This window comes from Dipteris shenzhenensis, chromosome 8 (genome assembly GCF_047967505.1).
Source record: "Dipteris shenzhenensis isolate YYH24624 ecotype China chromosome 8, Dip_SZ_1.0, whole genome shotgun sequence".
Taxonomy (NCBI): domain Eukaryota; kingdom Viridiplantae; phylum Streptophyta; class Polypodiopsida; order Gleicheniales; family Dipteridaceae; genus Dipteris; species Dipteris shenzhenensis.
Window position 1 is genome coordinate 16,738,869 of NC_141603.1, and position 12,999 is coordinate 16,751,867.

Below are 12,999 nucleotides of genomic sequence, written 5' to 3' on the forward strand. Positions count from 1 at the left end.
GGTTTCTTATTTTCTCAGCATTGTTCTACTCTTTGAATGCTTACAGATATATGCAAAACATAGATCGGGGATTGCTATATTATCTCTACACCAATCAAACTCAGGTATTCAACGTTTTGATTCAAGGCATTGTGCAACCCTTTTGGAATATTTGAACTACAAAGAATAGTATGTTGATGGCTCCACTTAATAGGGTGTGGCGGTTCAGCACGCTGACCTTGTTGGGCTTATTATGAGACGCAATGAACATGCAACGAACCTCTTGGCAGCATCATTGACACAACATCTTCCACCAATGATACAGGTTTGCATACTTGTGCGAGTATTTCAGCTTGTATTTAGAGATTTATCTAAGGTGGACCTTTTTGAAACTTTTTAAAGCATTAGAAGCTTGTTGCAAGCGCACCATGTGAGCTCTTGTAGCATGCAACCGAAGAGGGTGGATAGCAAGTAAGATAGCTTCTTGAAATTGCTTGTGTGAAAGATACGCATTGTTCATGTGAAGCATTCTAGCACTTGACGATTGCAAATCATCTACTGTGTGGGCAAAACATAAGGGAGCATGATCCGACAGTTAAAGAGAATAGTCAACCCACAAATTACAGGTGAAAGCATAAAACTGTTGAGCATTCAATAAATACTATCTGTCCAATCTCGCCCAGTAATTGGATAATGCATTATGATGATACATGAAGCCCAATGTTTGAGGTTGAGACACTTTCCACAAATCTTCAGCATCAAGAGTAGTCTGCATATTCTCCCATTTCTGAAATTCAGAGGGTATCATATAAGATTTGTAAGTAGTGTTATCTTGTGGATCATAGATATCCTCATCAACCAGGCATTGTATCACCATCCATCTGCGATGCTGATCATTAAAAGCCAGCAAAGGATGTAAGTCTTGCTTGACTAAGATGCATACCCCATAAAAACTCAAAGTGCCTGCATAGAAAATGTCATATCCTGCAAAGTATCCTAGCTGTCTAGCCATATACTGCTGATTATGCTCCTGCAAGCAAATCACATCTGGATGCATTGTATGTACATAATGCCAAAGAAGCCTCCATTTATTTACATTGTAGAGGCCTTGAACATTGTAAGAAAGACATTTCATATCTGTATACATATGTACAAGAAAACTGACAAAGCATCAAGCAACTGCCATATTCCGCCTCCTGGTGAGACCCAAGGTCATAAGGAGGAGCAACATCTGTTAAATCAAAGATTGGAATATCTTTTTTGAGCACATCAGTCCATAGTCTAGTAGTAGGGGAGACCTGAGAAGAGGATGCTTGTCTTGGAGTGGGAGAAGTGGCATCCTAATTGTCTGGATTGTAAGGGTCTCTGCCTCAAAGAAATCACTTTTTTAGGTTGTTGCCACCCTTCATTTTCTGAAGTATCTTTGTCTTTTAATTTCTCTTTACCTTTATCCTTTGCCTTTGCAGAAGTAGTAACCTTTATTAAATGCTCAGTTGCTGATTTGGATGCTTTATCAGGAGGCTTTTTCAGGGGATTCACCAACGAAGGAAGCTTGAATTTATACTTGACTTTTGGAACAGGTTTATTCGACGCTTGTCTACTTTGATGAAACTCCTCCGGTCTTCAATATCTAATGGAGATACTGGTAAAAAATCTTGAAGCATGAAAGGAATATGACGCCATACAGGACGATAATGCATGCCCAGACCTTATTTTGCAGCAGCCAAGGGAAAAGAAAGAGGGGTCCCATCATCATGAACAACATCTGCAACCGAATGGATCCCTTTGAGACTTAGAAAATAAGAGCGTCGAGGCTCCTACATAGCCATCGGTGGGAAAAAAACCCTCGACCAATGTATACTCTCAGATGGTAAAGAGTTTCCTTGTAAAGTATCCCTACCATGCCATTCTAGATGAGAAAGGATGTACTTCCAATCCGTCAACATATTGGATACGAGTGGACAACCTTTGATTTTACCATCAATAGAGCCCAAAATGAAATCCCAGGGAGTGGCTGCCAATATCCAAAAGCAGGGTTAGTAATTTCTAAGAAAGAAAGAAAGAAAGGCCATTATGAAGTTTCATTACGGCATCCTTTACCTCCCCCCTAGTGAAGAGGGTGCAGGATGTGGAGCGTGGCATATGTGATAGGTTAGGGGCTGGCTGATTTGGGATATCATAGAGCGTGCGTGCATGATCAGACCACACATGAGTGTCAGTGAGTGGTGGGGGGGACCGTCCCTCTATAAATCTCCGCCAGAAGTCCTTAGAGTTGTTACTGAACATAATGTTTAGTAGCTCCTGCTCGTTCCGGCACATGAGTGTCAGTGAGTGGTGGGGGGGACCGTCCCTCTATAAATCTCCGCCAGAATTCCTTAGAGTTGTTACTGAACAGAATGTTTAGTAGCTTCTGCTCGTTCCGGCGCACGAAGTCAAGTTTCTTCTTGCGTACTAGATGACGGTACTCGCGTAGCATCTCTGGTTCGCTCGGAAGGCTGTTTTTTGTTTCGAATTTGAGCTGACGGCGTAAAGCCTTAAACTGATCATTGTACCAGGTATTACAGGGTATGGTCCCAGGTGGTGGGCGGGTGGAGCGGGTGGTGTAGGGGAAGGCGTGAAGAGGAGCCTCGTGTAGTGAGCGAGCGATTAGGGCAGCACGGTCCTCTAATAGGGGTATAAAGTCAATGTATGCGAGAAGTATGTACAGACGGCTAGAGTAAGTAGGTGATTGATCGCGATCAAAGCATATATCATGGTAGATGGAGTAAGAACTCAACGGGGTAGAAAGTGTTGTGTGGCGGGGGGTAGAAATGCTAAAGAAAAGATAGGTATGATCAGCCCCTAGAGGGAGAGGTGCTACGGTAAAGTCAGTGATGCGAGATGTGAAGGTAGGGGATCCCATGATGTAGTCCACAACACTGAAGCCTCCCCCATGTGGAAAGCAAGTGAAGCCACCTGATGCGGGTCATATGTCAAGATCATTAGAGATAATGAGATCATGCATCTTGCCGAGGTCTAATAGGGCTTGCCCATAAGATGTGAGCGGAGCCGAAACTCGTAGCATACTGGCCTCCTCAAGGTCAATGTCTGGCAGTAGGTGGAGTCATCCCTGAAGTCGAGGAGTGGTGTCTGACGAGCGCCTGTCCTCGCGTTGAAGTCCCCAACTAGGAGGACTTCCCTGTGGCTAGGAGGACTTTCCCGCAACTAGAGAAGTCAACAATGGTCTGATAAAGAGCAGCAAATGGGGATGTCTCATCCTCCCCTCGAATATCTCTGGCAAAGCGAGAGGTCTTGGGGTGGAAGTAGCAAACTGCAATAAACAGATCCTGGCTATCCATATGTCGAATCTGGATTCAGAGAAACGTGCAGTGTTGATCTCTCTCCTCCACTGAGATGGCCCTCAAACGTGTGGATCGGTAAAGGACTGCAATCTCCTCGACCCTCGAACCCCTCTTATATCCCTCGTCTCATCTCTGTAGGTAGACTCCCATGTATACCCGATGACTACTGGTAGTGGGCGCTCTGGACTCTGATGTGTCTATGTAAAAGACTATGTCGTGACCTGTATAGGATTCCGAGAAGTTCACTGGTTTTGACCATAAGGTACCATTACAGTTCCAAATGGTATAAGTTAGCGTCTCGGATGTATGGGTCTCATAGATCCCACCTCCCTTTGCGGAAGGATAGGTGGGTGCCCGACGGGGGCCTATAAGGAGTTGTCCACCTTGTACTACTGCCAACTTCCCTTCCTTGCGGGCGTGATCTCGTTGCTGCAACAGGAAACACCTCTCCTCAACCTGTAGTGGAGTGAGGTCCTTATCCATGGAGATCGCTGGGCTGGTCTCGTAAGGTTGACCTACGACGTAAAGTAGAAAGTCGTGCCTAGGTGTCATGGAACCGTATGATAAGGGACTGCTCTCGGTTGGGGTTCCTCCTAACCCGCCATGCTTTCTCAATCCTGTGCTCAGTCGCCCCTAGGGTAGTTGTCACGAAGGCCTCCCCATCTACCATCGATGTAGCCTCAGTGCGGGGAATCCCACGCACTCTAATGTTGAAAGCCTTTCTGGCTCTCTGTTGCTGTTCCAAGAGGGTAGCCGAAACGGTTACCCTTGCAGGTTTTCGTTTGGCTACGTCGACCCATCTGGACTTCTCCTCGATGGCAGATTGCATGCTCGCAGTGTGTGCCTCCACAACTGGGGTGCTCCTTGGGACTGTACATATATCAGTGACCTACTGTTGGAGCTGTGAGATCTCTTGTCTAAGCCCCTGAATAAGAGCAAATGATGCATCATGGCAGCCCAAGACTGAGTACCTTGTATATTGTAGAATCGTTTTGCCCTTGTGAGCAAGAATATGTACATGAAGGTTAAGAATGTTAAGACCCCCCGTGAATTGTGTCAAACGCCTTAGCAATGTCAACCTGCAACAATAAAACATCCTACTGTGTATATTTGGCATATTCTATTCCAACATATGCATTTGCAATATTATCTGTGATATGCCCTAGAGGAACAAAACCATATTGTGCAAGGTGGAGGCCATCGTGCAGATACCCTTTTATGCGATCAACCATCATTTTAGTGATGATCTTGTAAATAACATGCATAAGAGTGATAGACTCTAATCAGCCAGGTATTCACATATGGCTTTTTAGGAAGAGGTTTTACAATCCCTTTTTTTCATGAGTCCGGTAGACGCTGATTTTCCCAAGCAGAATTGATCATGCATAAGAGAAGTGACTTTAGAATATGCTAGTGTGCAAGAAAGAACTCAACTGTGAGACCATCCCATCCAAGAGATTTCCATCTGTCACAGGATTTCATTGCATCAAATAATTTCCTTTCAGTAAAAGGCCCTTCCAGCTCCATAGCCTGTGCAGGAGTAATAATAGGAAAGACACATTGAAGGAGTTTGCTCCTTGCTGTAAGAACCTCTTGTGAAGGGAGATCTGCAAGCCCAAATTGTTTAGAAAAATGAGCAACAATCCAAACCCCATCAAGCATAAGAACACGGCAGATGTTTGAACATTGCCTCTTGTAATGTTAACTTTAAAAAAATTATTTGGATGAACAACCTTTATCTAGGAAAGCTCTCTGTCTTGCTCGTCTCCCATTTACATATTTTCCGGTGAATATTACTTTGCAAATAATCTCTAGCCTAACATAGAGATATATATAATGATAAGGTGGTGTAGGATAGATTAGGACTTAGTCTATTTTAGAGTTTTTGTGTGCTCTAGTACTTGGACTATATATACCAAGTACTTGTACTTTATTTGGTTGAAAGTTTCAGTTGGAGTTCACTTGTGTTCACGTCTTGTTCCCTTGTGTTCACAACTCTTCTCCATTCTTGTTTCTACATGTGGTATCCGAGCTAGTCCTTCCAGCCCTGTCACTTACTTCCTCGCTCTCCCGCGTGCTCTTGTTGCACGTTTGCCGCAGAGAAGAAGCTAGTTCTTGCTAGTTGACTTCTCTTTTGGTTGTCCTGAGCTCACACGAGCTTCGCGTGATCTCGAGCTTCAGTTTTGTTGTGAGATTTTGCACCAGGAAGCACTCCTCAGCTGAGCGGCTTTTATGTTGCGTGCGCGGTTTTTTCAGGCAATTTTGGATACCGAAAGTTCTGTAGTTGTGTTGTCGAGCAACCCGAAGGAGTTTTGGTCAGGTGTACTGGGGTCTTACACAACTGTTCGTGCTCTTAGAATTTCATTCTGAGCAACAAATCTGAAGATACTAGCAATATCTTTTATGTTTTGCTGTTTTTTACTGATTTTCGTACATTTCGCCTCTCCACCTCGCCTCTCCACCTCAACATTTGTCTTGCCTGATTGCGCGTTGCCTCTCCAGATCGCCACGCACATCTCCAGCTCTGGATTCGACTTTTGCTCTAGCTCCAGCTCGAGATCCTTGCTTCAGCTCATTTTCAGCCTCTCCTAGTTGGTTCTTGAAGAAAGCATTGCGCAGGTGTCTTGCAGATTGCATTGCACAGGTGTTAGTGCATTTGGGACAGTTTTTGACTACACATTGAGTGCAAGTCATTGTTTAAGTGTTGTGCATGTTTGAAGCCAAGTGTTGGCTGTAAGTTGATGCCCTTTTGGACGCCTATTGAGCAAGGGTTTGCTATTGCATTGTGAGCCATTGTTTGGCTGAGATACAAGCTGATTTTTGGGGCAGAAGCACATTGCATTTGAGCCAGTGTTTGGTTGTGGTTGAGGACAACTTTTTGGGGCAGAAATATTGTGCTTGATTGCATTTTGTATGTTGGAAGGGATTGAGATTTGAGCAGAATTTTTGAGGCAAATTTATTGCTATTTCAGAGTCGCCACTGTTAGTGAATGCCATTGCAGTGATTGCATAGCAATCCGTGGTCTTTCAGTTGTCCATTCGTTGTCTTTTCCTTTGTAGGTACACTTGCATTTATTCTTGACCTTGCAATCATGTCTCTCAATGAGAATTTTGGTACCATGACTGAGGCAGATAAGTTGGATGGACCCAACTATGCTTTGTGGTCGTTTACACTCAAGAATATCATGGTTGGAAAGGGTTTATGGGACATTGTGAATGACGATGAGGCTAGACCTATTGGATCTAGCATGAGTGCATCATCCAATTCTGGCACTACCACTCAGGCTTCTACTACCGCTCCCACAGAGGATCATAAGAGGTTTGATCGCAGGGATGCCCAAGCGTTGTCTTTGATTGCATTGTCTGTGAAGATACACATTAAGTCCACTATCAAGTCTTGCAAGACTTCAAAGGCAACTTGGGATAGAATGAAACGTATGTGGAATGTGAAGAATTGAATAATAAGCTCAATAACTTATCCATGCAGGAAGGTCAAACTATTTCAGCTCATATTGCAAAGATTACTGACATTCGGGATGAGCTTGCAACTATTGATGAGGATATAGAAGACAAGAAATTGGTCTATATCACCCTCAATAGTCTGGCACCCTCATATGATACGTTTGTTACTTCCTTGACTATTATGCTCAGGGCTGCTCCTCTCAGTTTTGAGGAGTTAGTTGGCTTGCTCTTACAGGACGAAATGCGGACTACTTCCAATTCAGCCCGTTCGAGTGAGCAAGCACTTGCCACTTATGGAAAGGGTAAATTTCAGAAAAAGACCAGCCATGCTTATCAGCCCAGGAATGAGGGGAATGCAAGGAATTCAAATAAAGGTGCAAAGGTGAAGAAAGGAAAATGCAATCGTTGCAAGAAACTTGGTCATTACATTACAAAGTGCCTGAAAAGGATTGCTAATGAGAAAAAGAGGCAAGGTACAAGTAGTTATTATGTGGCACTAGTTGAAAATGCCAATGCTTCACCATCTCATGCAAGCTTTGCACAAGAGGGAAAGGATTATGTGTTACTGCATTTCGGGACAGCTTTGGTGCCAGGGGGGATTTAGTTGCACATGATGCTTCTCTTGCTACAATTGGGGATTCTTCATTTGTTGCCATAGATACTTGGTATCTGGTGCATCGAAGCACATAATCAGCATGCTATCACTATCTCTTCTGCTACTCCAGGTGATTAATGGCATGCCAAGTTTGGTCATACACATCACAGAGTTTTGGCATATTTGCATAATCATAATATGGTCGAAGGATTGCCAAAATTACAGCAGCTCGCTCAAGAGGTGTGTGAAGCTTGTGCTCTTGGAAAGTTGTATCGCCTACTGTTCCAAAAGGATGGTCCAGGTTTAGTAAGAGCACAACGGGTCTTGCAGATTGTGCGTAGTGATGTTTGTGGACCAATGAATGTCGAAACCCATAGAAAGAAAGAAAGAAAGAAAGAAAGAAAGAAGTTTATTAAAGTCTTCGGAAGACTGATGGGTCTATGAGAGTATGAAAATCCTGATACAACGAGCTGTGGTAGTGGAGCTACTAAACGAGCGTCCATACCAATGCAAAATGCAAAATGCCAAAAATGCAGAATGGCACTAAGTCCTAAGTACAACATAGTCATGTCAGTGGTCGACTATATATCAATCTCAGCATCATCATCAATATCATCATCATCCCCATCAACAGCAAGATATCAGGATGGATGAGGCAGTGGAGGCATGAAGTCGGCAATAGAGTGCTGTCGGCCACTCAGAGGTGCGGTCCTAGCACGTCTCTTGGTCGTAGCTCTACGTCTAACCAGGGCTATTGTGACCCCCGTCGGTCGGGCTACAACTCTAAACAAGGAGGGGATGTCTCCAAGTGTGATCTGTGTGTCGATCCTCTGTCTGAGCTGTCGGGTCACGGGCTCCGTGTCACGGTCGTGCCGAGGCCTCGTCTCGTTGGGGTCCATGTGATCTAGCTGAAAGAACTCTGTGATAGAGCTCTGAGAGGGATCAACCGAGGAAGAAGTCTGCTTTTGTCTCCGTGCTCGGAGTATCCTCTCGCGGTGTCTAAGTGCCTCATGAATGAAACCTGCCAAACACCGCTGGTCTGGGTAGGAGAGGAAATGGGCTAAAACCCCATAACTATTTCTGAAGAGGCAGTGGAAACGTCCTCGGATCTCATAGTACACAGGACACCTGAAGATGAAATGCTCCTCTGTCTCAACCTCCTGTATGTCACATAGTGTGCATATGCGTCGCTCCCTGGGTAGTCGCTCTCGATGCGAAGTCTGTGTAAAGAGACCCAGAACTGTCCAAGAGAGATCCTCATCGAGTGGGGTAGGTGAATCTGTGTGTATCCTGGTGGGTCAATGAAACCCTCCGCTGTGATATGTAAGAAGTGATCTCTGTAGAAGCTAAGCTTCACTGGGAGTTCACTCGGTTCCAACCAGGTCTGAAAAGTGTGTAGCTGTAGTAGATCCTCACGTATAACCTGGTTGACCTCGTATGATAAGAGGGGAGAGAACGGAGCATCCATGCTATATTGGAAGGGAGGTAGTCTATCCATGTGGAGCCCCAATCGCTCAAACCATCTCTCTGTACGTGCATACCAGCACCTCTGATCTCCTCCTGCTGCAAGTGCCATAGAAGAGGAGAAAGCTATTCATGGTAGCCTGCTACGCCTCGAGGTATTATCCCCATATTCCCTAACTTGGTACAGATATGTGATGACCTGAAATGCAGCTTCTAGCTGTAAAGGGGGTGACCCAAACTCAGCCTGAATGATTTTTTGAGGAACGGATGACTTACCACGAATCATCCGTGATAGCATGAGAACCTGTAGCCGCTCCACACGGGCCCACTCTGTATCCGACAAGTCTGGCCCCCAACAAGGACTACTGTACATCCCTGTTGGGTGAGCCAAGGAGTCAAAAAGCAACCCCTTGGTGCGTGGATCCTGAAAGTGTGAGCAGAAGCACTGCCTCTCTAGCCTGGCCAATGAGGCATACCTCTACTCAAGCATGCCTGCATCGCACGTCTCATAGTGAAGCTGGGTCCGGAGAAGATAATCCCAAGATAAGTGTATGATGAAACTATCTCAACAGATGACCCCGCAAATGTGAACTGCTCCTGACGCATGATGGCTCGAGATGTATTGAAGATCATGACCTTGGTTTTACCCAGGTTGACCTTCAAATCATGAGACTCACAAAAGGACTGTAGTGCGTCTAGGTGTCTCTGAAGTCCCTCTGCTGAGGAAGACAAGAGAGCGACGTCATCTGCATAGAGCAAAATGTGGATCAGCGTGCCCGCAAGAGAGCAACCTACACCCCCCTGCGTCTGCATCATTGTCTCAAGCTCGCCAATGTAGAGGCCAAACAAGGTAGGCGACAAAGGAGACCCTTGTTTGACCTCGATGGTACTCATGATCTCGTCTGTCCACTCGGATCCTACCCGAACTCTGCCAGAAACTCTCTCGTAAAGTGCCATGACAGTTCAAATGATGTCTTAGTCATAACCCAAGTCCTGTAGGCTCTTGGGACTGTGTCAAATGCCTTGCGAAAATCCACAAAGCAACAGTAAACCCTCTGCTTCTGTGATCTCGCCTCCTCGATAATACATCTGAGCATCAGAATGTGGTCCATGGTTCCATGATCACGCCGGAATCCGGCCTGTCCTGCTGCTCTGAGTCCTCGACACTCTGCAAGTCTGCTAACCTCGGAGTCAAGTACTGATGTATAAATCTTGGACATGACATGTGCAATCATAATGGTCATGTAGTTCTCCGGGCTCATGGGATTTCCTGCCTTGTGGATGGGTGAGATAGTGTTAATGGTCCAAGTGTGTGGAAATCCCAAACATATTGCTTCATTAAAAAGCTTTGCTAAGATCGGGTCTAGGAGGTTAATCCCATATGCAATGAACTCAGTGCATAGTCCCTCATGATCCTTCGCTCGGCCATTATGAAGTTTCATTACAGCATCCTTTACCCCTCCTCTAGTGAAGAGGGTGCAGGATGTGGGACGAGGCATGTGTGAGAGGCTAGGGACTGGCTGATTTGGGATGTCATAAAGTGTGCATGCATAATCAAACCAGATTTGGGTGTCAGTGAGTGGCGGAGGGGACCGTCCTTCTAGAAATCTCCGCGAGAAGTCCTTAGAGTTGTTACTAAACAAAATGTTCAATAGCTCCTTCTCGTTTTGACGAACGACGTCTAGTTTCTTCCTTCGTACCAGTCTACGGTATCCACGTAGCGTATCTGGTGCGCTCGGAAGACTGTTTTTGGTTTCGAATTTGAGTTGACGGCGTAAGGCCTTACACTCATGATCGTACCAACTATTACAGGGTACGATTCAAGGGGGTGGTGGGCGGGTGGTTTGGGGAAAGGCGTGAATGGCAGCCTCGTGTAGTGAGCGGGTGACAAGGGCAGCACGGTCCTCTAAAAGGGGTATGAAGTCAATATAAGCGAGAAGTATGTACAGACAGCCAGAGTAAGAAGGTGAGTGATCTTGATCAAGGCGTATATCGTGGTAGGTGGAGTAAGCACTGAGTGGGGTGGAAGGTGCTGTGCGAAGGGAGGTGGAGATGCAAAAGAAAAGGTATGTGTGATCAGCCCCCGGGGGGAGAGGTGCTACAGTGGAGTCAGTAATGCGAGATGTGAAGACAGGGGATCCCATGATGTAATCAATAACACTGGAGTCCCCCCCATGTGGAAAGCATGTGAAATCACCTGAAGCGGGCCATGTGTCAAGACCATTATAGATAATGAGATCATGTATTCTGCCCAGGTCTAATAGGTTGTGCCCATAGGATGAGAGTGGACCTTGCCTGTCAGTGGAAACCCGTAGCATACCTGCCTCCTCAAGGTCAACATGTGCCAGTAGAGTGGAATCATCTCTGAAATCAAGAAGTGGTACCTGACGGGTCCTTGTCCTCGCGTTGAAGTCTCCCACTAGAAGGACTTCTCCGCGGCTAGAAAAGTCAACGATGGACTGATAAAGGGCAGCAAATGGGGATGTCTCATCATCACCTCGAATATCTCTGGCAAAGTGGGAGGTCTCCGGGGGGAAGTAGCAAACTGCGAGAAACAGATCTTGGCTATCCATGGGTCGTATCCGGATCCAAAGAAATCTGGAATGTGTATCTCTCTGCTCTACTGAAATGATCCCCCGAAGTGTGGATCCGAAAAGGATTGCAACTCCACCTGAACCTCGAACTTCTCCTGTACCCTCTCATCTCTGTAGGCAGACTCCCATGTATATGTGCTGACTATTGGGAGAGGGCGCTCTGGACTCTGATGTGTCTCTTTATAGAAGACTATGTCGTGGCCTGTATAGGATTTCGAGAAGTTCCTTGGTTCTGACCATAAGGTACCATTACAGTTCCAAATGGTGCAGGACAGGGTCTCGGATATTTGAGTCTCATAGGCCCCGCTTCCCTATGTAGGGGAGGGTGCAGGTGTCCTACGGGGGCCTGTAAGAAGTCGTCCCTCTCGTACCACTGCCCACTTCCCCTCCTTTCGGGTCTGATCCCGCTGTTGCAGCAAAGAGCGCCTCTCCTCAACCTGTAGAGGTGTGAGGTCCTCATCCATAGAGATCGCTGGCTGATCTCGAAGGATTGACCTGCGTCGTAGAGATGAAAGTCGTGCCTGAGTGTCATGAAATCGTATGATCAGGGGTTGCTCTCGGTTGGGATCTCTCCCCACCCGCCATGCCCTCTCTATCTTGTGCTCAGCCACACCCAGGGTAGCGGTCACGAACGCAGTCGCATCTACCATCGGTGTAGCCTCAGTGCGTGGGATCCCGCGTACTCTGATGTTGAGAGCCTTAGTGGCTCTCTGCTGCTGCTCCATGAGGGTAGCCGAAACGGTGACCCTTGCAGGTTTGCGTTTGGCCACGTCAACCCATTTGGAAGTCTCCTCAATAGCAGATTGCATGCTCGCAATCTGTGCCTCGACCATCGGGGTACTCCCTGGGACAGTGTGTATGGCTGTGACCTCCTGTCGGAGTTGCATGATATCCTGTCTGAGTCCCTGAATAAGACCCGCCTGCTCCCGAATGGCCCTAGCCTGCTCCTATATGATGCGGCTCTGCTCCTGGTTGAAGTGGACTTGCTCCCGTGTGAAGCGAGCCAGCTCCATCTCACGCTCACGAAAACTATGTATCTCCGTGAGTAGGGTCTCACGGGCCTCTGGTGTGTCAGTTCACCCATGTCCATGCTGAAATTGTGGTGACTGTGGCATGAAAGACTGGGATTGAGAGTCTGAAAACTGGACGGTGGCTGAGTGAGGAACGGAGATGACAGTGGAATGGGTGAGGCAGTCCCAACGGGGTGTGGGAGGATGGGCTGACTGAGAGGGAGAGGGGAGGGTGAAGCGTAATGCGGCACAGTGTATGACACCTCGAAAGTAGGTGTCATAAGCTGTGTGAGAGCTGTAACAGGAGAAGAGGGAAAGGGAACAACAACCGGCGCCATGGGCATGAGTATGTCACTGATCGTAGATGTAGATGTAGAGGGTATCGGTATTTTGTCGCATTCATTGATGATTATTCAAGGTTCATTAGCCTCTTTCTCATGAAAAGCAAATATGAAGTGTTCAATTGGTTTAAGGAGTTCAAAGCATTGGCTGAGAATCAAACCAATTCTAGAATTGGAACACTTAAAATGGGGGAGAGTATACTTCACATGCTT

At 46.4% G+C, this 12,999-nt stretch overlaps 1 protein-coding gene across 1 annotated transcript in view; it reads left to right on the plus strand.

Moving 5' to 3' along the window:
- Window positions 1–12,999, plus strand: part of EMB2411 (DNA replication helicase) — a 154,978-nt gene that overhangs the window by 92,443 nt on the left and 49,536 nt on the right. Inside the window, exons 16-17 of the mRNA XM_087377966.1 lie at window positions 47–104; window positions 194–304. Coding sequence (XP_087234092.1) covers window positions 47–104; window positions 194–304 — 169 coding nt within the window. The remainder of the gene's footprint in view (window positions 1–46; window positions 105–193; window positions 305–12,999) is intronic.